Source organism: Armigeres subalbatus, chromosome 2 (genome assembly GCF_024139115.2).
Source record: "Armigeres subalbatus isolate Guangzhou_Male chromosome 2, GZ_Asu_2, whole genome shotgun sequence".
In the NCBI taxonomy this organism is placed as follows: domain Eukaryota; kingdom Metazoa; phylum Arthropoda; class Insecta; order Diptera; family Culicidae; genus Armigeres; species Armigeres subalbatus.
The window spans coordinates 227642986-227669988 of NC_085140.1; the positions used below are offsets into that span (position 1 = coordinate 227642986).

Below are 27003 nucleotides of genomic sequence, written 5' to 3' on the forward strand. Positions count from 1 at the left end.
TCTCCAGAAAACTTTTGTTCGGGTTTCTACTTTGTAGCGTTTTGATGATATCCTTCAGGGTTAGTCACTTCACGCTGTTTGCCATTGGGGACAGTCCGCTGTCCGCCAACATCACATTGACGGGTGTGCTCCTTATGTACCTCATTGCTACTCTGACGTATGCGTTCAGTGTTGTTTCTAATTTCTTCCTATGGGTCTGCGCCGCATTTCCGAATATTTGTGCTCCGTATTCTAGCTTTGATCTGACTACTGCATTTCCGATTTTTATGAGCGTTTCTGGGTCCGATGGACTTGTTTTGTTGGCAAGCATTTTCAACATATTTATACTTTTCGTCGCATTGGTTCTTATGTCTTCTATGTGTTTCCTATGTGTTAAGCTTCTGTCTATGGTGTATCCCAAGTGTTTGTGCGTATTTTGTAGTTCGATGTGTTCTCCCTTCACTGTTAGTTTGATTCGGTCATCTGGGATCTTGCTGAAGTTGATTACCGCGCATTTTCTTGAGTTTATCATCAACCCTTTTTCTTCCATTTTGGTTGCTAGCTTTTGTAGAAATCGGTTTGCCTTGCCTATAACTTCAAACCCTTCTCCTAATACTGCGATTGTGAAGTCGTCGGCGTATTGGTTAAGTATTACCCCCTCCTCTTCTATCTGGTGCAAGTCTGCCGTGTACAGGTTAAACAGTAGTGGTGATAAGGGGCAGCCCTGCGGCACACCTCTGTTAACGGTTGCTTCAACTAACTTTTCTTCAGCCGTGATAACGATTCGTCTTCTTTTCAGGTACTCGAATATCCATCTTCTGCAATCCTCTGGTATTCTTGCTTGTCCTATAACGTCTAGCAGCTTTTGCCCGTCTACTTGGTCGAATGCTTTGCTTATGTCCAAAAATATCACTATGCAATTCTGTTTGTTTCCTTTCGCTTCCTTTATCGTATTTATTAAGTAGTTGACATCACTAATCGCTGAGTGTCCTTTTCGGAAACCAAATGACCGCGTGGGAAGCAGGTTGTTGTTTTCTATCCAGTTGTATAGCCGGTCTTTAACAAACGTATTAATTATTTTTAGGAACACGTTCATCAGGGCAATTCCTCGTTTTGAGTCTATGTCGTCTGGGTCTTTATTTGGTTTTTGGATTAATACCAATTTGCTTGTCCTCCATTTTTCGGGTATCTTTTTCGTTCTCCAAACGGTGTTGAGCTGATTACATACTTCGCTGAGTATGTCTATCCGTAGGTTTTTAAGCATTTTATACGATATATTATCCGCACCGGGCGCCGAATGTTCCTTCTTCTTTTTCAGTATATCCATGAACTCCTCCCATCCTAGGCTTTCTTGTGCTTCCTGATTGTTTTCTCTGCACACCGCTGGCCGCCATATCAGGTCCTTGGTTATTTCCGTATAGTTAACCGCAACAAACTCCTCTGCAATTTGTTGCTTTGGGTTGTGGTCAGCTCCTTTCTTTTTCCCCGTTAGTGCTACGTCTATTCCTCGTATTATGTTCCATATTTGTTTTGGTGGTGTCTGTTCATCAATCTTTTCCTTCAGCTCTCGTTCGTATTTCCTTTTCTCTCTTCTTACCATTCTTTTAAATTCAGCTCTGGCTTTCTGTAGTTCCATTTGATTGTTCAGCGAATTGTTTTTATTGAAGATCCTTAGTTTCCCCCTTTTGATGTTGTATGCTGCCTGAATTGTGTCTGTCCACCATTTTTTTAGGAAGTTGGCTTTGCGATTTCTTATTACATAGCTGGCCTCTTCAATTTTTTCTTCGAAAACTTCCTGCATCTCCTCAGGGTTGTAGAGAAACTGTGGTTGTATCGAGTTTAAGCCTTCTATCGCTTTCGGCACGTTTATTTTTTTTGTCGTCCTTCTTACCATCGGTATCGTAGTTTGTATTTCCATGACGATGCACATGTGGGCGCTACCAAACTCTTCCTCAACTACTGCCCACTCCATCTTCGCTGCGATTCCTTGTGTGGCAAACGATAGGTCTATTGCTGTCGGAGAACTATTGATTCTTGGAATTGTTGTTGCTTGTCCCTGGTTTAGTAGTATGAGTTTTGATGCGTCTAGTTCTGTTGCTATTGTTTTTCCTCTGTCACATGGTCGTGCATTTCTTTCCCATAATGGGTGTCTAGCGTTGAAGTCGCCAGTTAATATTATCTCTCCTGCCAAGTTTTCTATGACTCCGAATAGTTCTTTGATCCCGTCTACTGTCCTCTTTGTATATTCCCTATCCGGTCTTACGTATACCGACACTATCGTGAAATTTATATCTAGATTTTTTGTTTTAACTGCCAGTACTTCTAGGGGCTCCCGGTTATATAATTGGATTTCGTCGTATGTTACTCCTTCCTTAAGTAGCAGTCCCACTCCTCCAAAGCCTTCGTCTCTGCATTTTGTGAGCAAGTTATATCCTTTGATTTTATACTTTTCCTTTGGCTTCAGCCATGTTTCTTGTAAGCTGGCTACTGTTATATTTTCTCTGTTTAGAAACACAGAAAGTTCTTCCCTTGTTTCCGTTGGTCTTATTGACTGTATGTTGTTTTGTAGTATTCTTATTTTTTTATTCTCCATTGTCTTGGCTGTCCTCTTCTGTTGACTTCCTGCTATTTTCTTCGTCTGTAGCCATGTTGTTTACAAATTCTGTGATGATATCTTCGATTACTGTGCTCGTTCTTATTATTAGTTCTTCGTAGCTCCTGTCTGATTGCTTGTTATATACCTCTTCCCTTATAGCGTCCTGCAACTTCTTCAGCTTCCCTACCAAACCTACGTTCCTCCAGAAAGCCCTAATATCCCGCATGAAATTTTCCCGCTCCGTTGATTTGCACGGGTTTTCTTCCAGTCCGCTCCGTTCCGTCCTGCTTTGTCCTTCTGCCTCCTTGCTTGATTTTGGTTTGTTGTTGTTTCGTCTGTTCGTTTGATCTCGTTTAGGTCTCCATGCTCGTCTTGTCGTGGTGCTCGTCTCTGCTACCGACCTATTGTCTTCCGCCTGCAGTCCCGGAAATTCCTCCTCGTATTCCTCCAGTAATTGGAACCTATTCTGCAAGAAGCTGCTTCTTGCCTCCTTGTAGGACACCTTTTCCCGCTGCATTTTCTGTGCGATCAGTCTCTGCTTGTGCCTTTCGGGACAATCTTTACTGTTTGCCGCGTGGTTCCCGCGACAGTTTATGCATTTTGTACGGAAATATTCTTCGCTGGTGTCGTGCTGGATACCACACAAGTTGCATTTCTTTGTCCTTTTACAGATACTAACTTTGTAGCCGTATCCCCAACACTTTTGGCACTGTTTAAAAGGGAACAGGTAGAGCTCCACTTCGAATCTGTATCCGTAGATTGCAACGGTTTTTGGCAATTCCTCCCCCTTGAATATTAGTCTTACGTTCTTTGTCTCGGTCAAATTTTTTTCGCTGTTCATTTTTAAGACCCTTTCTACTTTGTGATGGATACTTCTGCTTCGAGCTCCTCCAATAGTTCCCTGTCTTCGTATTTAAATGGCACCCCTTTGAGCAGTCCCACAGTTTGTTTGAGCATCATCGGCACATAGCACTTCGGGTTGTGGTTCTGTAACGATATCTCTGCGAGTTTCCTGGCTTCCTGGTCTGACGGGAATGTCACTCTATACCGGAATTTCCCGATCGCTTGTATGTCTTGGTACCCAGTGACGTTGTTCTGCTTCAGACATTTTCCAACATCCACCGGGTGCTGCTGAGTCGGCTGGTCGAAGTCCACCGGTTCCAGATATACCATGTTTCCAGTCCAATTATCCGCCTCCCTGGTTGTCTTTTGTTGTGTCCTATTTATCTCCAGCGCTCGTTGATTTTGTGGTTTGTGGTTTTTTTTTGCTAGTTTTGGGTTTAGCTCCTGTCGTCTTTTCGTTTGTCTTCATATATTGTTTGCGTGTTTGAATTTGTGTATTCATTTTCACGGTTTTATTGTCTATAACTTATCTCACTAAAACTTTTCTCTCCGTATTTCTATATACTACACTACACTATCTAGGTGGTGCCACTCGTGGCCCCTCTGCTCTATTTACAAACTGCCGTTTCTGTTGTACCTGCTACTGACTTTCTTGTTTTGCTGCTAATTTCCTGCTTTTCCTCTGAATTTCTCTACTCTATATATTGCCGTTCACTTCACTTCATCCAAAATCTATATGGTTCGAAGCACTTTCCACTAAATTCACGGAAAAATCACTCCTTCTCGAAACATTGCAAAACGCGTTTTCCTATCGAATGTTTATTTCCTGTCCGTAATGCTTTCAGAGCGAGCAGATAATCTTCTTCTTCAACGACTTGGCCTTTTTTCGCAATGCTACTGGAGACCCCGAAATAACCAACAATTGAAAAAAATTTAAAACCTCCAGGTAAACGCGTGCTTTACAGGAGTCATCTGTCTTATTGCCTTATTCTGGACACATGCATACTTTGAAGGAGTTATTAACTGTTTCGCATAATTCTGGGTAAATTCATGATTTAGATGGAAAAATAATATATTCATTTATCATTTACTCTTTTGCCTTATTCAGGGCAAATACGTTCTTTTGAAGAATGAATACAAACATACACTCTTTGCCTTACTCCGGGCTTATGCGTACTTTTGAAGAAGAAATCATCTACTCTTCTGCCTCAGTTCGGAGAAATGCATACTTTTAAAGAAAGTGTCATCTACTATTTTGCCTTATTCCAGTCAGCCTTGCGAACAAAGGCGTAGGATTGCCAATCCGGGGATGGCGAGTTCGATTCTCGGTCCCAGCTTAGGATGTTTTCGGTTCCGGCTTAGAACATTCTCGGTTCCCTACACTCTAAAAAATCATCACGTCATATTCACGTGAAAAATCACGTAACTGATCTGTCTTGAACAAATGACGATTGTTACGTGACGTTAGTAATGCTCACCTTAAATTCACGTAACTTTTACTAAAAATCTTGGTGAACATAACTGTATATCCACGTAAACATTTTAAGTAAGATTGTGTTAGTGTGCCTGCATCTTCTCTCCTTGGAAAAAATGTCAACGAAGGTCGGATGAAACTTATTAGATTCGTTGAGAAATGGCGTGAAAGCAGAGGAAGCTGCATGGACATCTAGAATTACAGTTTTCCGATAGCGTTAGAAAATTACTTTTCGTTTGATTAACAGCAATAATAGTAGCAATTTTTGAACAAGAAAGTGGTTGCAAATTCTCAGCGATACTCATTGCCATCATTTCTCAAGAAATCTGATAAACTATATTCGACATTCGCTGGTATATTTGAATTTTTCTTCAACAGTGGTTCTGCGGTTACTCCGAAGTGCACCAAATGACGGCGTTCCTTTCCAATGATCAAAACACCATTTTGCATCAATAAATCAACAGGGCGAAAAGGTCTCATATTTATGGACAGTCGCTGATCAGTTTTGCATTTATTACAATATCACTATATTGCCAATACATTTCAAAACATGTAGTGGTTATCTGCTGCCATGTAGCTTTCACTAAAAGTTCACGTAACTAGTACGTACAAATCACGTCAGTTTCACCTGAGCAAACACGTAACTACTTTCAAGCTTCACGTCATTAGTACTGGAAGATCCAGTAAGGTTCACCTGATAAATCACGTAACTCAAGGAAACTAAATTTCGTTCAGGTTACATGTCATTCAGGTCACTCTTACGTGAAAAGTATGGTGGATGAGAACCACATTTGTTTTCAGGTAAACGTGACGTGAAGATTTTTCAGAGTGTAGGCACAGTGAATAAAGTGTACTTGCCATACAAGATACATACTCATGCAATGGCTGGCATAAAAAAGCCTCATATTAATAAGTGAGAAAATGCTAATACTAAGTTTGAAAACAGACCAAATTGCTGTTGGAATGCAGAGCCATTGAAGAAGATGTGCGCAAAAAAAACTAAGTGGCTTAGACCTCCTAGACAATGATGAGACAGACATGGTGACGAGCCTGAGAGCACGCGCGCACGTCATACTTTATCGAGCTCCGTATTTCCAGAAAATCCAGGAGGAAATGAGCAGGCTGAAAAACAACAAAGCACCTGGGGTTGAACAACTGCCAAGACTCTCTCCCAAATTTTAAGCCGTCGACTAACACCAGTTGCAAGAATTCGTGGCAGTATCAGGCGGGATTCATGGGCGAACGCTCTGCCACTGACCAAGTGTTCGTCCTACGCCAAATATTGCAAGATGCCGCAAATACAACGTACGCACACATCATCAATTCATCGACTTCAAAGCTGCATATGATACAATCGACCGAGATCAGCTGTGGCAACTAATTCACGAACACGGATTTCTGGATAAACTGATACAGTTTGTCAAAGCAACGATGGATCGAGAAATGGAGAATGGAGAAATTCGAGAAGGCAAAAAATAAATGGATAAATTGACAAAATTTAAAAACTCATCAGTTTTATTTTAAAAACCCAACTTAATTCACCGAGTGGTGATACTGCCTTTCTCGCATTTAGCCAAGACACCAACCTTATATGGCGCTTATATAATTCGATTCCATTTTCTTAATAACTTTTAAACGCAATGGTCGATCGTTACCAAATTCAATAGTGATCAACAAGGCTTTGTCCCCTGTCGAATGCAACTTGTTGCGAGAAAATCGGTTAAGAAATACTATATGAAAAAGTGGCTAATGTTTTTCGGTTTTCGTGTGCACACACACACACATACACACGGACAGACAGACATTTGTTTAGTTCGACGATATGAGTCGATTGGTATATAACATCATGGGTCTCCGAGACTTCTATAAAAAGTTCGATTTTGGAGTGAAATTATAGCCTTTCGGTACAACTTTGTTGTACGAGAAAGGCAAAAATGTATAAAGTTGAAAACTTCATTATTTTACCATTCAAAAATTAAAATATGATCTCCCCTCAAAACATTAAATTTTACCACGAAATTTCGATGGGGGAGAGGACAGATAAACATGATAAAATTTGTTCCGGTCTAATTGAAAGCTTTTCTATGCCTGTTGTTGCATGTATATGTATTATCATCCTTGGAATCATCCTTGACCGGACCGAGAATCGAACTCGCGATCACCGAATTGGCAATCCTACGCCTTTGCTCGCAAGGCTCATTGGGAACCACATAAATTAGCCATCCTCATGGTTTTCCCATACATTTTGTCGATTTTCAAATACCTAAAATTGTTCAATAAGCTGGTGAATATGTCAAAACAAAGAGTGGCATGTTAAATACAACAGATAAAAACGCCACTCAGAAATAAACTATTTAAATTTGATTTTTATCTAAATAAACAGTAGGTACCTTTTGCCTTATTTAAAGGTGTACACACGAATCTGTTTTTACACGGATTTGTAAAATTGCCGTGTAAAAAAAATCCCATACAAAATTTTTGCAAAGTTGCTCCATTTTGCATGATTTGTCGAGAAATCATAAAACTTTTTTTTACACGTATTTTCAAATTTTGAACTGAAAAAAAGAATCGGGTGTATTGTACTCCGATTTGTTGGTAAACAAAGTGGAACGATGCGATTTGCATAAAAAAAAGTCACATGTAGTTTCATTTAAAATAGCAAACCAGTCTCGATAATTTGATTTTTAAAATTATTTTTACCATCACTGGTCAACTATTTTATGCAACCACGCTCTTTGGGTTTGCCGTATTAGGTTGAGCTGATTGGAAGAACCTTTAAGTTACCTTTGAGGAGTCACGGAATCGATGGGTAAAATAAAAATCTGTATATTTATCTGTTATATTTACCTAGCATATTCCTGGGGAAACGGACTTGAATACCAAGTTTGAATTTCATATTTTCCAAACTCTATTGCAGCAGGACACCGTTCTTGGGCAGCCATAAACTTGGAGGGCGATTGCAGTGTAGCAGTGACGGCAGTTTTCTTTGATGGCGAAGAGGTGGGCTCAGGGGTGACATCCTTCATGAATACTTTAGAATCAAGTCGCATCATCTCGGCGAGAGAAATAGCAGCCTGGTCGCGCACCTGCTTGTAAAGGTCGGCATCCTTCCGCGTTACTCCGTTGGGCAATGTAGGTTGCTCTATATTGGGAAGTAAAAGAAAAATGAACATTAAATTTAGCCGCATCAAAATATTTTATTAAATATGTACAGTACAGTCCATATGATTTTGATGATATGCATTAAAAATGTTAATATGCAGATGGATATTGATAAATAGCAAATATAAATCTAGTCTTTTAGTTAATTTTGTATTAAAAACAGATGAAATAAAATCCATCTTATTAGCTATGTACCATGTCGGTAAACCATATAATAAAAATGCCATACCTTGGAACTTCTTAAGTACCTACTTCGAAATCAATTCAGCACCAATCTAATCAATATGTGGGTATAATAAACATTTATCAATATTCCTGTTTACAAGGTTGATATGCATTCTCGATTTAAACAGCATAATGAAATAGGGTATAGCAAAACCAACCCCATTGTATTTTACTTGTATTTTTATAAATAGGGTTACTAATACACCTAGGTTTATTGTTAATTTGACTGAACTTCAACAGCGTTTCAAATACCACCTAAATTTTCTTGTTTGTGGATTTTTTCGTGGTGTCAACTCATTGTTTCATTGACGTTAAGAATCAGAATCGACTTATGCCAACCCACGTAAAAAAAACCTGGGCGAATATAACAAATCAATAACAAACAAAGCCCATAATAATCCACCTAGCGGTGATGGTGCCTTTTTCGTAATAAAACAAGAAAACACATAAAATTACCATAAAAGTACATAAGAGAGGTCAAAATTGCACATTAGATACAGATAGATTCAGTTATTTCCATCAATTCACATTTATTTGCGTTCATTTGAATGCATTGCAGCAGTTTCTGAAAAAATCGATTTCCGACATCACCTCAAATCGTCGAGGTATATAACACTATGAGTCTCCGAGCCTTCAAAAGTTCGGTTTCAGAGTGATCCTATAGCCATTACGTATAAGGTACACCGGGGCAAGTTGAAATGCGGGGCAAGTTGAAACGGAAGCTGTAATTCAGATAGGAAAAGACCGAATACTCTGATATTTATTTTCAACAAACTACTCGTCTAAACGCACCTTCTGACTGCCATTCCCAAAAGATTGCAGCTTTCAAAGGCAATCCCTGCCATTGTTTATTAGTCGCCCTTTGCAAAATCCAAAACAACTATTTGACGTGCCAATGAAACAGGTCTCAAAATAATGTTTGGAAGAGTTTTTCATCAAATTTTCACGGTAGGTAATCATTCAATGTTGAATAAGCATAATGATTAAGACAAATCGATGAAAGACCCGTTTTAATTTTTGTATTTTGGTTGTTTGATATTGCTCTGCATGTTCAACTCATCGGGGCAAATAGAAATGCGTGGTGCGGGGCAAGTTGAAACAACAATTCAAAACGTCACCCTTGCAATTAAAAGTAATTTTTTTTCCAGAATACAGCATGGTTTCAAAAAACATACATTCGAAAAACACAAATTTATAAAAATATGCAAACTTCTGAACATGAATTTAATAAATTTCCGCCCATGCCGTCATGAATGCAACCCTCCTACAATCTCCACTAGAATGAAAAGGGGTCATGCTTAAACTGCAGTTTTGAGATTCTTAATCTACGAGCACTGACTCTCAGAAAAATAAAACATAGAGTATGTAAACATTTCGTTAACTCCACCTTTCACTTCCCCAGCTGCTTTTTTTCCAATCGAAGAGTTTATGAGTGATATGATGGCTGGTTAGTTAATGTGCATTTGTGAAGAAGCCACAATCAAATTAATCAACTGCGCAATATACAAGTGAACCAAATAATGAAGCATCCTGAATAGCAATCCGAGTGGTCACCAGTAGGAGGAAATCAATTTGATAAATTTTCAGCGTAGTGCGTTCTCCAGAATTTGGTCTCTGAAAATACGCTTGGCTTTGTTGTACACTGCCCTTATTTGCCCATGTCGTTTTCGCCGACTTGAGTAATTTGCTGTTGAATTTATCAAACTTGTTTTACATGGAGAGAAAATTAATAAATCGAAAAAAAAAATTGGTACCTCTTCAAAAAATTTACATAATATTCCTTATCCGTATTTATTGCTGTGGGACAATTAAATGGAACATAAACTTATTTTTTTTGTGTAAAAGAGTACCTATCAAAATCTGGAATCTGATTTTTATGCGAGTAAATATTAAGATGGGACAACAAAAGTGGGATTTGTTTTCAAATTTCTAGAACAAAGCCTACTATTTCATTCAATTTTTCTTAAACAGGAGACAATTTACAACTTACAACTTTCTGAAAGAAAATTAAAATCGTCAAAAACTTACATGGGACTCTTATGCGAATCTTGGCAGTTTTATAGTCACCTTTACAACCTCGTGCTTCTTGAGTGTCACTGAGCACATACATTTTATTATTAATACGGCAAAATTAGCTTACGTCTGAATATAACACAGTGTTTCAACTTGCCCCGATTCGCGGGGCAAGTTGAAACGATGCACATAAAAAAATAATTTAAATATTAAAAATATTTAAAAAAAAGTTTGTTAAGGTTGTTTATTTTTTATGTATAATATTTGGCCCGAACTAGCAAACACCGCAAACAGATTCAAAATATACCAAAGGGTGATTTTTTTAAAGCACTTCGAATTTCAACTTTGAAAAAACCGTTTCAACTTGCCCCGGTGTACCTTACTTAGTACATATACGAGAAAGGCAAAAAACAGATTGAGCCGTAATCGTTCCTTTTGCGAACTTCATGAATTGTAGATTTGTAGAATTTTTCGTAATTTCCTTCGTTCCTGTATGTTTGTTATGTAATGACTTTGCATTTCGATAATAATTTGGAATAGGGTTAGGCGGGGCAAGATGGGTCACGGGGTAAGATGAGTCAGGGCCGTTTTTGAGCATCGTATACATTTTAATGTGGAGATTGTGACTTTGTAGGAGGAATAATTTGCTTCTACTTTATTGTCACTCGATTTGATGATAAAATTTCATTTTGGTAGAGTATGACAAAGTAAATTATTTTTCAGCATTGTTTTTTATTCAAGAACATCATTTACATTAAACTCATCTATCTGTGTGTTATTTAATATTGTGAATAAAAACAATTTTAGAATAATTTAAAGGAATTTAAAGGTGACCCATCTTGCCCCGGCATTTTTTGATTGACACAAAAATAGACTTCAAATGAAATAAAAAGTAGAATTTTTGATATTTCATACCCCTGGCTTACAGATTATGAGCTATTTTTATAGATCCACGTTGAAAAGCTACATTAAAATGTTTCTATTTTGAGGCATTGAGGGTTCGCCTTAGGTGACCCATCTTGTCCCATCATACCCTATGTTTGTCTGTCCACTAAATGTCTGTCTCATTTGGAGAATTAAACTGAAATTAAACTCAAAAGTGACATTTCAATAATTATCGAATAACCCTGCTCGCAGAGCAAGATTACTTTTGACAGATATCGAATCATTTTGTATCGATGTCTTATTGGAATTGCTGGGTAGCACCAGCCATTCTTATGGCCGGGTTATTTGCTAATTTTTGAACTGTCACTTTTAAGTTTAATTCTTCAAATGAGACAGACCCTAACGGTGTTTAAATAAGCATAGTTAATAAAATAAAAGTACAATACAAATGAGCGAAACACGATACATAAACTAGATTACTTCTACTATTACCTCAATACCACTCAATCTGCAACAATAACAATGTTCATTTGGCTCACGTTTTGACAGTTCTCAATGCTCGATTGGCTCACAATGGCCGCTTTTGCATATCTCTTATTATAGGATTACTAGTAAAAAACTAGGAGCATCTTATTAATATTGGAACAAATATCCTGAAACTAACAACTTTAGTGTGATCAACTCATAATATTAGGTTTGAAGATTTATTATGCACCACAGAAGTTATGTAATACTATCGACAGACATATGATTTCCGCAAAATGATTTTCGTATCACGCTGTACGCGTACAGTGACAAGATGTCACACATCTTTCCTTTCCAGCGTTGTATCTATTTGACAGCTTTGTTTTGATTCTACCGTTTTCCAAAACTTGTTTTTCATCAAAATGTATAGAAACCATAAACTGTTACTATAGTTTTTATGAGTATTACACAATATTTAGGCCGGTCCCAATGCTAAAGTTGCAGTTGCAACTTGGTTTTATTTTTCCAAAAAGCTAAAACAAAACAAACTAACATTTTTCGCGGTAGTTTTTACCTCGCATAAGAAACGGCAAGAAGTGTGTCTATCATCTAACACACACAAACACTATTAAATGAATTTGAAACTCAGTTTCATTCCAGTTTCAAATCAGCTCATATTTACAACAAACCAGTCGAACAGTTAGTTTCAAAAAGTCAAGAAGTGCAGTCAGTTTCAAAAAGTGCTCGAAAAATAAAATTACAACTCTGCGTTGCAAACTGGTAGTTTCAGTTTCAGTTTGATATAAACCTCAATAAGAGACGTTCAAGTGGTCTAATTCGAATACTTTCTTTGATCCCCAGTAAGGAAGATCTTAAGGATGAGCTACTTCAATTAGACATGAAATGAAATATGTAATTTGAGTCGAAAACCAGCGTTTGAAAGCAAGTGCTTGTAATATTAATCAAAAAGTGTCAAAATACTTCTTAGCAAACAAGTAGATTAATACATATAAACACTTTATATAATTATAGAAACGATGATTATTAATTTTCCAATGATTTAGATGCTTCATCTCACATTAATTTGCACTTATCTATTGAAGCTATTTAGAAATTTAGATTTCAAAACAAAGCAACATTCCCATCATGACTGCTTGTAATGTGACATGTGACCAGGAGCCCGCTACATTATCATCTCGTCTCTTGAAAATGAAAACGCAATTATTTTCGCTTTCACATGACGATCACGAAAACTACTTGTACTGCTCCCTAGTACGAAGAAAACGTTTCGTAAAGCGGAAAATTCTCCACTGATCCAATAAGTATAATTCGGTCGAAAACGGTGATCATGTAATTCCCTTTTTCATTCTTCGGTATTACCTGAATCAGGAATTTCTTCAGAAAGTCCTTTAGGAACTTCTTCATAAATTTTTCCAGGTATTCCTTTGAAAATTCCTTTCGAAATGAATTGTTTTGGTCAGAAATTGTTTCGGAAATTTCATTTTGCTGCCATAAAAAAAATCAGTAACATTTTTACCAAAATTTATCGAGAAAATAATCGAGTGCAGGTGGAATGGTGGTAATCATAGAATATTGCAATCAAACACTGGAGTCGGGTTTTACCCGGAAGATACGGAGTCATTAAAGGAAAAGTCTATTTTTCTTAAGAAAGTTATTTTGAGCTTTTTAGCGGAATGTCTTCATTTGTCATAAGAGACGAGTTTGTACCATCCCATTTAATTCCACCACTTGATTGTACCTTGACAGATACGTGTTTCGATCCCAACAGCAAGGTCGTATTCAGTGTCTCGTACTTGACTCCTTAAGTCACTCAGTCAGACTCTAGTCAAGTACGAGACACTGAAGATGACTCTAGTCAAGTACGAGACACTGGTGGGGTCGAAATACGTATCTGTCAAGGTACAATCAAGTTGTGGAATTAAATGGGATGGTACAAACTCGTCTTATGACAAGTCTATTTTTCTGTTAATAAAAAAATGTCCGATGGCAATAACTTATATCATTTTTACTCAAATCTCGAATACAACTCATATTACAAACACTGGCGTTTTAGCGCCCAAATATTAAAATCGATTTTAGATACGGAGGATCAAAATCACATATACGAATTCAATACTGGAAAGAACTACGCGAACAAAATTTAAATGGTCCTTCAAAACCGAATGTTCAGAATTAGTCATGTTCGAGATTTTAGTCATAACGATACTGAACTTATACTCAATTACTTCTGCAACTAGCGTTTTAACTTCGTAGCTAGTGGAAAAACATCGAATTCAAAATAAATAAAAATAACTGACGCATGTTCATACCTGATTTTTTATATACATCGAGGTACCAAACACTTCCCGATATTGCAACACTCCTCCTGAGTATTGTACGCCTCGCAACTTGCTCGGTTCCTTTTATTTCCTTTAATTTTTATTAAGGTGACTTTCAACTTAAAAATTGCTTTTATCTGAGGAGTATACTACACGGAAGAAAAAAACCCAGATTAATCCACCTACAGTGAGATTTTGACCCTTCCTTAGTTATAAGGAAATTTTTCCAGACTTCAGTATTTAAAACGAGATAAAACTACTCAGCTTCCCACGGCGATTTACCGTGAAAGTGATAAAATAATTGCCTACCCAAAGGCGGATGTCATGGGTTGAGTGACAACTCAACGAATGATAACGTACTGTACTTCATGCTGCCTATCTATAAGGTGCTCGTCGGATTGAATAACTATTGTAACATGGTTAGCAACTATCGTAACGCTGATTGCATATATTGTACTCGTAGTTTCCAGCGCCCTCGATATTAATTAATCCAGAACTAACTAAATCAGTCATTAATCTGAGCAAAACTCAATAGCGTTCAATAATAACATATGGATGCCTAATTTGCTAAAACTAAACTTGTTCAATACCTTAAAAATGAGCAAGATTTTTATGGTAGTAAATTTCAGAATTTTCCCACATACGCACACATACATGCATATAAGTGATCTATTAGTGTCTCAAAACATGCTCACATTTGCTATCTAGCTTCCACTGAAGAAATTTTTGAAATCCCTTTCAATTTTTACGTTTTTGCTTTTCTGAGAAGATTTTTTTGTACATGCTTCTATATGTTCCTCAATTAAAATAATTTGTTTCTTTGAAACAAATCAGAAAAATGGGCATAATTCCATGTTATATCATTTGTTACAATTATATTTTCAATGTCAAAGTGAATTTGTTTAAAATACCATACATTTTATTGAATAATTCACGAGATTTCTTGATAGATTAATACGTAACACACCTGCGTAACGCATACAAAGTGAAATTATAGACACTTCCGAAGGAAGGGTCAAAAAGTACCCAAAATTGAGTATTTTTAAACTTACTTTTGAGTTATTTTTTCTCTTCTCTTTCACCCACTCTTTCTTTTGTTGTCAAAAACAAAAGAGCCAAACAATCCAACGACGCCAGTTTAATACGAGAAGCCAATTTTGAGTTTTATTACCTGAGGTCGAAATTGAGCGAATTAAACTTACATTTGGGTAAATAAATTTTCCGTTGGGTACTTTTTTAACATGGGAGTAAAGGCAAACTACTTCGACCCTACTTACTCAATTTTGGCTTCCCGTACGGATGTTCGAGGTTGGGTGAATTAAACTCACTATTGGGCAGTTTATTTCTTCCGTGTAGGGCACCTCCCCCGAGCCCAACCTAGAGGTCTCGCCATAGCTAAATTTACGAAAACAGTTTAAAACCAATTATTAAATAACGTGTTTCAGCTATATGTTCTGTCTGTAAGATTCTGCCGGCTGTCAGTCTATATTCTGAGTTTCTGATAATTACTGGTGACTTTTGGGCTCTTTTGAGCATAAATTTCGGAATAACTTGTGGTTCCGTGTGAGTTGCTTGACGCTGAGGTTTTTGACGTTTGTTTGGTTTTATTTTTCGTAAAACAGTACCGCCTAGTCCAATTGCGAATGACCCGCAATCCGATGTTTGTACTGCAATCCCTGCCGACCAGTCTCTGAATATTTGGTTCAAATCTTCTCCTGGACGTCGCGTCGGTGAATCCCGTAAGGCGCTACCTTTGACTTACGCGGCCAATCCATGACCGGACTGTATCGGAACCGATCCTGGGTTCATAACTTATGAATTATTAGAAGACCTTCCTACCTATTTATGACGGTCGTACACTCCGTGTTGATCGGAGCAAAACCGAATATAAAATCATGTTCCAGGTCGCGGATTCTTGGGCCGCCAATCGCCAGTCTCCCTGCACAGGCCGAACTCTTTCTCGATTGCACGCAGCCAGCAAGTGTGGGGTCTACTCCAGAGGCTACGTCCTCTTCTAGGTTCTCTGCAAAACAACACTTCAGCCCTTTACTCTTCCGTTATACGTACTACATTTCCATTCTACTGTAAACTGCCGTATTTCATCAGCCTGCTGATGTCAGCATTTTTGTACACTTGGTATAAATCGTGATTCATGCGTCTGCAGATTTTATACCATTTCCCACAACGCCGCCAAGCATTTAACGTAGTGTTTTTGGCACAAATTCTCCGAGAATGCAGTAGTCTGCATCTTTCAACGTCTATGGTGGCCCTATAGAACAACTGGACAACTCTACATATGCGTACAAAGCTAGTTTTGTTCGGGTCTGTAAGCTGCAAGACTTTAGCTGGCTACGCAACTCGCAACACCCCTTTTCCCCTCACGACAATTTTTTTCCTGTTCTGGTGTGCCACTGCGACCACTTTATTGCTATTCGCAGTCTTTGAAATCATTGACACTTGCCTTCAGTGACTGCTTACACGATAGAGCATTTACACATTTTATTGACATCACACATCCATATGAATAGGAAACCCAGCAAAGATGGGACAGATATGCGATTCACGGCAGTATAATTCTGTCAAAATTTGCATTTGACAATAAAATTTTCAGTTAAAAGCTCTATTTTTTAACATTAGGGCACTCACACAACCAATCTTCATCAGTAGTCAAAAATCAGGGATACCAACTTGACAACCATCTCCTTGACGCCGAGTCCCCAAAAAAAAGTCCCCATGCAAAATTTCAGCTCAATCGGACTTCGTTAAGCAGTCAGCTGTCAAAGTTTGATTTTTTAGAAACACGAAAATTTCGGTACAGGATAATTTCGAAATGGATTTTTTATTGTTTATGCCAAATGTCGTAGAAATGCATGAAACGTCGAGATCTGGTGTTAGCCAAAAATAAACAGTTTATCCTTAAACGAAGGAAATTCGAGTCTATCAACCATCTGCAGAGTAAAAAGAATTAAGTTTTTTTCAGAGACTGCATTTGGTAGCGAGAACTGAATACAATGAATCCTTATTACATACTACAACTTATTGCACTAGCTCGAAAAATGGATTAAGCTAGGGCTTGATTTGGTAGATCTTACTCCGTAACACACTACGTAAAAAGGGAATCCAGGCCTTATTATAACTAATATAATATTATTTTAAGCTTTTTATTTGCAATAATAATGAATAAAAAGATAAATAAATGGGAAAATCAAATGTTTTTAGGGTGATTGTAATTAGCAACAAGAATGAACGGAATTAATGCCATTTCAGATTATTGGAATTTGGACCACAGAATTGCTCGAGTTTGTTTTCACTATTGGAACCTAAGTCTATGAATGCATCCCAACATATTTTTTTTACAATAGTATATAGAAAATGACACTATGTAGCAAAATTGCAGCTTCAAAATACTAAACGGCTATTTTTTGAGTTTCTAGACATTTCGCATTGTCTGAGATGAACGGAATAAGGGCCCGGCACGGTATAACGGAACATGCGGAAATGAAACATGTAAATCAAATTGGGGACCATAATACGCAGGTACACAAACATGAACACAACATATGTGTAAGAATTATATTTAGAATTAAAAGTATTCGATACTAGGGACCGAACCCCATCAGCTGATTCAGCTGTCAGAAAGAAGAAGAAGATTGAAAAGTGTAAAACACTTGTAACAAGCATAAAACCCAGAGCAAAATACATTGCGTTCTCTTATCAGGACAACTGTCGAAGCGAGTAGCGTATTTTATTACCAGTGAGAAAATTACAATATGATGTTGCAGAACAACAATTTGTCATGAGGCGCACTCAAGCGGAGCGTAAATTGAACGACTGAAATAAATTCGTCCATTACTAGCACTCAAACCATATTTGATAAGTTTTGCGAATCTGGCAGCTTATTGATACTAATTAATGAGTTTATGTGTGTTACTTCTACGTGAAGTTAAACGATTTACAATGATATGGAAATGCTAATATCATCTTCCAAACTTAGACGTACATGTTCATGATAGAATTAGAGGCGAAAGTATAGAATTGATAGTTCCGTTAGGATACGGCAGGCATGAAGAATGTTTTACACAAAAGACTTTGAAGTATGCTTTTTTGACTATAAAGTATTCAATTATGACTTCGAAGTACATACTCTCTTTCGTGCGAGAATGGGACTACACATAAAAAGGAATAAATATTATGCATAATTATGACTAATCTTTTATTCAAAAATGAATAACATTTATGCATAAAAACAGGAAAGTGTGTAGAACTTATTCTTTTTATGCGTCAAATTTTACTCCTTTTGTGGGTAGTCCCTTTCTCCCGGAAAAGAGTGTATTTCTGCCCAAAAGAGCATACTTTCAGCTGTGCGTGTATAGAATTCGATTTGAAAGCGAGCGGAGGGCAATATTTATGATGGCACATATCGCACGAGCTTGGCAGAAGAAAGGTCGAGCGATATGTGCCATCACAAATATTACCCTCCGCTCGCTTTCAAATCGACTTCTATAAAAACATTCTCCATGCCTGCCGTATCCCAACGGAACTATCAATTCTATACTTTCGCCTCTAATTCTATCATGGACATGTACGTCTAAGTTTGGAAGATGATATTAGCATTTCCATATCATTGTTAGCTTATTGATGTTTATTACCTACACTCTAAATAATCATCAGGTCATATTCAATTTAAAAATCACGTAACTGATCTGTCTTCAACAAACGACGATTGATACGTGACGTTAGTAATGTTCACCTGAAATTCACGTAACTTTTACTAAAAATCTTGGTGAATACTTTTGTATGTACTCGTAAACAATTTTAGTAAGATTGTGTTAGTGTGATTGCAGCTTTGGCATTTGCGGTAAACAATCTTCACGCTAGTTACCTGAAAACAAATATGGTTCTCATCCATCACACTTTTCACTTGAGAGTGACTTGACACGTAAGAATTAATGACATATAACCTGAAAATAATTAGGCTTCGCAGAGGTAAGCGTTATTTCAGGTGCAACTAGGCGGGGATTCTCCGAACCTGCATATTCTCTCCTTGAAAAAAATATCAACGGAAGTCGGAGGCAATTTATAAGATTCGTAAAAAGTGATATGAAAGAAAATGAAACTACATGAAGCCTAGAACTACAGTTTATTCGGTAGCATCAGAATAAAAAAGTTTTATTCCAGATTTAACTTCCAAGGGTGGACTACTTTTTGCGGAAACAGCAGCAATTTTCAAGAAAGAAACTAGTTTCATCATTTCTCAGCAAATCTGATAAATTTCATTTTACATTCGTCAGTAACTATGAGCTATTCTCCAACAGTGTTTTTGTGATAACTCCAAAGCGCAATGGCCGAATGACAGCATTCCATGTCTAACGATAAAATACCATTCTGCATCAAATGCATTTCAACGCATGAACAACGCGAAGAGGTCTCCTCTGCGGCTGCGGGCAGTAACTAACTTATTTTATATTCATTAAAAAACAATTTTGCAATATATTTTAAGCCATGTGGTGATTACCTGATGTTATGTAGCTTTCACTAAAAGTTTACGTAACCAGTATGTAGAAATCAAGTAAGGTTCACCTGATCAAAAACGTAACTACTTTCAAACTTCACGTCATTAGTACTGGAAAATCCAGTTAGATTTACCTGATAAACTCAACGAAGCTAAATTTTGTTTATTGCCATTCAGGTCAATCTCACGTGAAAAGTATGGTGGATGAGAACCACATTTGTTTTTAGGTAAATATGACGTGACGATTTTTCAGTGAATGGGCCACCTAAGGAAATCGTTCCGAAAAGCGCTCAAAAACTAAAAAATCATCAAAATCAATCGAGAAAAATGTCGTAATATGGATGAATATGATACTCCTACAACAGTTTAGAGTATTCCATACAAAATGATGTGGTTCTGGAAAAAAAGTGTTATAATAAATTAAGATTTGTATCAGTACAAACATGGGTGCACAATATTCAATTATAATAGATCTTTTGATTGTGATGCACTTTTGACTTTGAGTTAATTCAGTTTTGTGTCGAAACCCTTTTTTTATAAAGTTCAAATCTTATAATAATTTTGCCTATGCAGCAAAAATTTACATTTTCAAGTGCATTTTCATGTTCGACTTGATTTTTAAGGCGGTTTTCACGTTGAGGCTTGTGTGGAGCATTCTTTTAAAGATAATATAACTTTTACATGCCAACTTGCCAATAAGCTAAAATTGAGGGTTGCTCACATTGCCCCGTATGTTCATATTGCCTCTACTGCCTCTATACCATAATCGAAAATAATTTACCGCTGTAGCTCAATTACTTCATTATGCAAAGGGTCATAACGTAGGGTGATTTGAAATCCAGTGCCTTCGCAAGGCTAACTGTCGGATTGAAATTCATACCTAATTTGTATGATATTTGTATCATGGTCTACTTCATAGTCACATTGCTACAGAAATTATCAATGGCTTTATAAAAAAAAAATAACGAGCTGAAGTATGAATTAAAATTTAAACTCCCAATCATATGTTATACCTACTACATAAGTTAATTGCAGTGTTTTATTTTTACACTACATAGTTTGTATGAAGGTTCCACAGCCACCAACCATGTCTCTTCAAACAATATACGATACAAAATAAGCGGAAAACAAAAAAATGAAGCGAGGTAAACGATGATCGCAATACGTTCTTTCGTGATACCGTTAACAAGGGACGAACATTCAGAATAAAGCTATGGTTACAATACAAAGATTAAATATTTTACCTTCTTTGAAGCAAAAACAAGACGTAGAATTTCATTTAATTCTAGATGTGTACAAAAAAAACTTTTTGTACATTTTCAAATAGAGAACACTTGGCAGCAAGTCATCTTGGCAGACTGTCGGCTGGCAGCTAAGCTATTGAAATAAAATTCCATACAACCATACAACACTAGTAACTAAGCAATACATGATTAAGGTTAGGCTTCCTCTCCTGATCATAATGTTACTGTCTCATGTGCTTCCCCGGACCATTTTGTGTTATGTTTTACACACTAATAAACAATAATACTATTCTGCCACGTGCCTTTAGAGATAGCTGCCAAATGACTATGCCAACCAAGTGTTCTCTAGGCGGAAACAAATCGCCAAGCATATCGTGAAATTGATCGCACGCAAATATGCTAAAAATAATCAAGATAATCCTCACTATGGAAAATTAATCTCTATGCAGGAAGAACAGTAGCTTTCATAATACACCACTGTGATACTAAAAAGGCATGGCATTAAAAGTTTATAGATTTACTTTCATAAATTGGAAAAAAGACCAATAAAAAAGTACCACTAGTTTCTAATTTGCCTAATTTAAAGAGAATGTTTAGTCAATCGTCATATGAATTGTTTGTTCTTACCCAATCTAGAGGGAGCTATGCTGTATGGTGGCAGGTGGTGTAATATGCCAGATGCACTTGCTTTTCCAGCAGGGACAGCATTGTAATCACGTGCGATGGATGCGACGGAATAGCAACTAACAGCTGGTTTTGGCAAAACAACATTACTACTACTACTACCAGAGGGACTAGAAAAATTGTGTGCTTTTGTAGTATTGTACATTTTTAAGATCTGGGGATCGTTACTGATGAGACGAGATTTATGTTGCTGTTCGAAATGTTTCTCATTGATAGCTTTCTTCACCAGTTTGCTCGGGGAGAGCCTTTCAGGCATTCCTTCCTCTCCGATCGAGCTCATGAATAGATTGTAGTTTTCTTTATATAGCTGCTGATTGTGCCTTAGCGAAGAAAAGCATCGACTAAGAATGGTTTTCTTACTGCAGGTTTCCGAATCTTTCTTATTGTCAGGTTTTGCAGCGGACTCAGTATGTTTTCGCTTCATAGTAAGGCGCTGGTCGTAGCTCCTGCAGGTACTTTTTGACTCTTTTAACAGCTTTTTATTAGTTGACCTTGGGTCAAATGTTGAAATGCTTTGTAAGCTAATTTTCTTTTCAACTAGTTGAACGATATTATTAGGAAAATATTGCATCAAATTGTCACTCTGCTTTTTATTTCCTTCCTCTAGTTGGCCGTCTATTTTTTTGAATATTATATTTGTTTTTTTGCTATCACTTTTGGCGATTTCTGGTTTACTTTTTTGACTAAAAATGTCAATATTCTTCTTCGCTTCGGCCGCAAATCCCCATGAATCGCTGGCGCTCATTGTGCTACCAATGAATGACATAAATGATTTGGGATTCTGAACACCAACACGTGGAGTCGCATGAGCAGAGAGTGATCCAAGTTGACTATTGGTGGCTGACCAATAATTTTCACTGTTATCACAGGTGTTAATACTTTTAAGCTTCGTTGGTTCATCATTGTCAGAGCTTTCACTGTCTTCAGAGTCAATAGTACTATCTGAACTTGTGCTACAACTGTCACTTGTCGTATAGTTGTGTAATTCGTTATTACTGCTAGTTGATTCAGAGGATGACTCGGACAATTGCACTGAACGACAGTGTGCATCAAAGACGTTCGTTGAATCTTTGCCTCGACTACGTCTATATTTTAATCTTTTATCGACATCTTCGTCACTAGCACTGCTGGTTTCTGTATATTTGAAAGATTCGTTCAGTTGTTTTGCAAATTGTGCATCGCTTCTTGTTCTTTCACTATCAGACTTCGCTTTAGGTTTAGCTTTCTTTCTGTTTAAAGCGGAAAATCGTGATTTTGGCTGCTTCTCGCATGGCATACGATCGGAATTGTAAATTAAATGTTGCTGGTTTGACAAAGACAGAGGCAAACCTGTCTGTTCGCTGTGTAACAAGCTTTTTGCTTGGCTCAATAACAAACTCTTTTCATTTATCCCAGTATTTTTGGACATCGTCATCCTCATCATCGGATTTGGTACAATAGTAGAAGTAAATTTATTGAAATGTTTACCGGGCAATTCCTCGATCCGCTCCGTAGGTTCTGGTGACGATAACTGGGGCTGCTGCTGCTGCTTGATACGACGTGAATTGTTATTTTTAGACGACGTGCTCATTTTTGGTGTTTTCAATGAAGCACTAGAGCTTCCCTGTACAGGTGATGCTATATTTTTGCGCATCGATGAGGCCTCTTGCAGTAGTTGGTTGTCCAGTAATGATCTGAAAATATTAATAAAAAAAAAAGATGAATCCACCAAGCGGTCGTGCATTTACAATTGTCTTCTTCTTCTTCAATGGCACTACATTATAACTGGAACTTGGCCTGCTTTTCAACTTAGTATTCTATTAGCATTTCCTCAGTTATCAATTGAAAGCTTTTCTATTTCAAGTACAATGGATACATTATGCCCAGGGTGTCGAGAATGTTTCCGGGCCGAGAATCGAACTCGCCATCTCCGGATTGACAATCCTACGCCTTCGCTCGCAAGGCTACTGGAGACCCACTTTACAATTGTATTATGGCCATAACTTTTGAGCTCATAGTCCGATCTGGTCCATTTTAGATAGGCCCCGTTGAATGCAACTTTTCGCGAGCGAGTGCTAACATATGAGCTTGACTTTCTTACATTTCTTTCATACACGCATACAAAAACACAGACATCACCTCAATTCGTCGAGCAGATTCCATTTGTTTATTAAAAATATAACATCAACAACAAGTTGTTTTTTTTTTCCTTTTGTTGGAGCACGCTTTGTCCGGCAAAGATAAAAAGAGTAAATGATTCCATGCATCTTGAAAAGCACGCATTTTCTCGGAATAAAATAAACGAATAGATGACTCCTTTATTTGATTGAAGTACGCAATTGCCCGGGAAAGGCCATATAAGTGATACATTCTTTTGATACACTTACATTTTCCCGGAATCAAACGACAGCATACATGACGCCTTCTTTCAAATTAAACATTTGTCCGAATTAGGGGAAACTAGTAGATGCATTGCTGGGAAAAAAAAGTGAAAGAGTAGATGACCCCTTAAAAAACAATTGCTTGGAATAAGGCAAAGCAGATAAGCAAACATTTTCTCAAACTTACACAAAAGAGTTAATGACTTTCTCAAGCATGCGTTTGGTTTCATTTTAAATTTTATTTCTGTTCCTAAACATCTCGCTTATACCAATCAGATAAAAAGCAGAGATCGTTCATGCCATTCGTTGTCAACAGTTGTAGTTGTGTTTCGAACTAACTGCCAACAATAAGTCTAACTCCCAACCCAACAATCAGTTTATGCTTTGGAAAGGCAAGATGCGTGAACGGTTCTCGTTATTTCTTATCGAAAATGCTTACAGAACTTTCACAGGTAGGGTAGGACGGGGCAATATGAGCACCCTGAAGATGGTACCTAATACCTCCTCAGCAAACATGCTTTTCTATATTGCAATACGCCAGTTCTTTTTTTGTTGCGTCTTATCTAACATCTAGACTAGAACGCGAAATTAAAAAAGAACAGTAATCCCGATAATTGCGAATTAACTATAACTCTCCTTTTGATTGTTTCAAATACACTACGGGGCAAGATGAGCATCTCTATGGGCCAAGAAGGTCACCCTTCTAAAATCAATTTTTCTAACTGAAATGTATTAGACACCAATATTAACTAAAAATAAAAGCTTTTAAGGTGACTCGGCTAGGCATGTAGATTGCGAGTAAGCACGCGCCGGTGATACTTTTTCAAAATCATATTTGTTGTAGGAAAAAAATTAAGCATTCAATGATGAAATGATGACGATTTGATGATTGTTTGTGCTTCCCGTGTCACCTTAATGCGCATTGGATATATTAAAACAATAATACTGTTTTTTTGATCGATAAGTTATTATTTTTCATTGATACCATCAAAATCACATTACCTGGTAGCTTAAATTGTCAAGACTAGAGACCAATACTTAGAAGAACTAGATCTATGTTGACCACTTGAACACTATTTGTTTTAGTATTGTGAAAGCTAGCAGAATCTCAAAATTTCTGTTGTAGAGCAGATTTCCCTTTTACCCTTTTTCATTGTCGTTTTCCCGTCAGTCTGTCAAGCAAATAATGGAAGTTCTAATTTAAGACGTTTTAAACACACAACGAATGTTATCTGGCGATTTGAAATGTAAAATTTGAGCAGAATTTAAATGTAGGGGTGATCGGGGCAATATGGGCCACCTAAGGAAATCGTTCCGAAAAGCGCTGAAAAGCTCGAAAAATTGTCATTCAAATGTAGTTGACTTAAACTAGGGAGTGTTACCTTTCATATTACGTCGATGAATGGTGAAAAATGTGTTTGGAAATTATTGGAATGCACTTTTGAAAATGTATTGATTTCAATGTGTGTTCCCGACTATACGGGGCAATATGAGCCACCATTTGGGGCAGTATGGGCCACCCATCCAAATCGTTTTTTTGAAAGTGTGGTAATCTGGAATAATATGATATTCCTACAACAGTTTAGAGTATTCCATACCAAATAAAATTATTAAACCGCACAACAGCGGACCGAACCGATTTGCCACTCTTCACCGTTTGAATAGCCATATTTCCATTGATCAATAGTCATTTTTCTGTTTCGATAGCAGTAATGCGGTGTTGTAATTTTTCCGCAATGAATATTATATGTAGATGATAATATTCTTGTATTTGGCAACTGAAATTTGAACTTGTTCGCATATTCAGGCCTGATACCTTGCTCTGTGCAGGTATGCCCATATTGCCCCATAGACTGGTTTTGAAAAGATTTTTTTTTGATTAATTCATATTTGTATCAGTACAAACATGTGTGTACAATATTCAATTATAATAGATCTTTTGATTGTGATGTATTTTTGAGCTACATTTCAATTAGTTTTGTGTCAAAACCTTATTTATAAACTTCAAATCTAATAATAATTTTGCACAAGCTGCGAAAATGTACATTTTCAAGTGTATTTTCATCTGTCATAAGACGAGTTTATACAATCCCATTGAATTCCACCACTTAATTGTATCTTGACAGATACGTATTTCGACCTCAAAAGTAAGGCCGTCTTCAGTGTCTCGTACTTGACTCGACTTGAGGAAAATGATCGCAGCTTACACTATTTATACTATGCGTAGGTATAATAATTTATCTAGGTACTTATCTTACTACGGTGCTTCGAAATACGTATCTGTCAAGATACAATTAGGTGGTGGAATTCAATGGGATTGTATAAACTCGTCTTATGACAGGTGAAAACATTCCACTAAAAAGCTCAACATAATTTTCTTATGTATTTTCATGTTTGAATTGAATTTTTATGCGGTTTTCATGTTGAGGCATATGTGGAGCATTCTCCTAAAGATCATATAACTTTTACATGGTAAAACTTGTCAATAAGCTCAAAAAGAGAGTGGCTCATATTGCCCCGTATGTTCATATTGCCCCTACTGCCCCTATAGTTTAGTTTATAGTTTCTTGGAGCCGACAATCAGTACCTAAAGGCAGTCTATGTTGACAACGTGTGATACCATTGCCACCTCCAAGTAACACTTCTTGAAATAGGGATATACTGCCGTGAATCGCATATTTGTCCCATATGAATAGGAAACCCAGCAAAGATGGGACAGATATGCGATTCACGGCAGTATAATTAGATGTTATGTTATTGATTATACCAACATTATTTAAATGGCGAAACACAAGACTAGACCTTAACATAAGTGTTACCGTTACTAGTATCAATATTTAGCACAATTAGTTTATGTTCATGCGGTGAACACTGTTTGTACTGAGTATTGCGTAGTAGCATATTGTCAAAATTTCTGTTATTGTTTATAATTTGTATTTCGTAGTTATTTTACGGTCTTTCTGTCAATTGTTAATCCGGATCCAAAAAAAGTTACAACGAAAGTGAATTAGTTTAACGTGGAGTAGAACATAGGGTTTCTTGGATATGACATTAGATACCTAAAAGCAGTCTATGTTGACAACGGGTGGTAATATTGTCACCTCCAAGTAACCAATCTTGAATAAAAATGTAATGAAATTTTTCAAATTGAGATCAAATCAGCGAAATTCTGCAAATTTTGTTAAGGTAATAAGACATATTCGTTTAAGAGTTGTCTTCATA

At 37.0% G+C, this 27003-nt stretch overlaps 1 protein-coding gene across 6 annotated transcripts in view; it reads right to left on the reverse strand.

The window, feature by feature from the left end:
* LOC134211815 (histone acetyltransferase KAT6B) overlaps positions 1 to 27003 on the reverse strand; it is an 84608-nt gene that overhangs the window by 14002 nt on the left and 43603 nt on the right. For 3 of the 6 annotated variants that reach the window (XM_062689087.1, XM_062689088.1, XM_062689089.1), the window contains exons 5-6: positions 21365 to 23094; positions 7740 to 8034 (exon numbers count right to left, since the gene is read on the reverse strand). In XM_062689087.1, coding sequence (XP_062545071.1) covers positions 7740 to 8034; positions 21365 to 23094 — 2025 coding nt within the window. The remainder of the gene's footprint in view (positions 1 to 7739; positions 8035 to 21364; positions 23095 to 27003) is intronic. The other 3 variants (XM_062689092.1, XM_062689090.1, XM_062689091.1) reach the window with 2 other exon arrangements.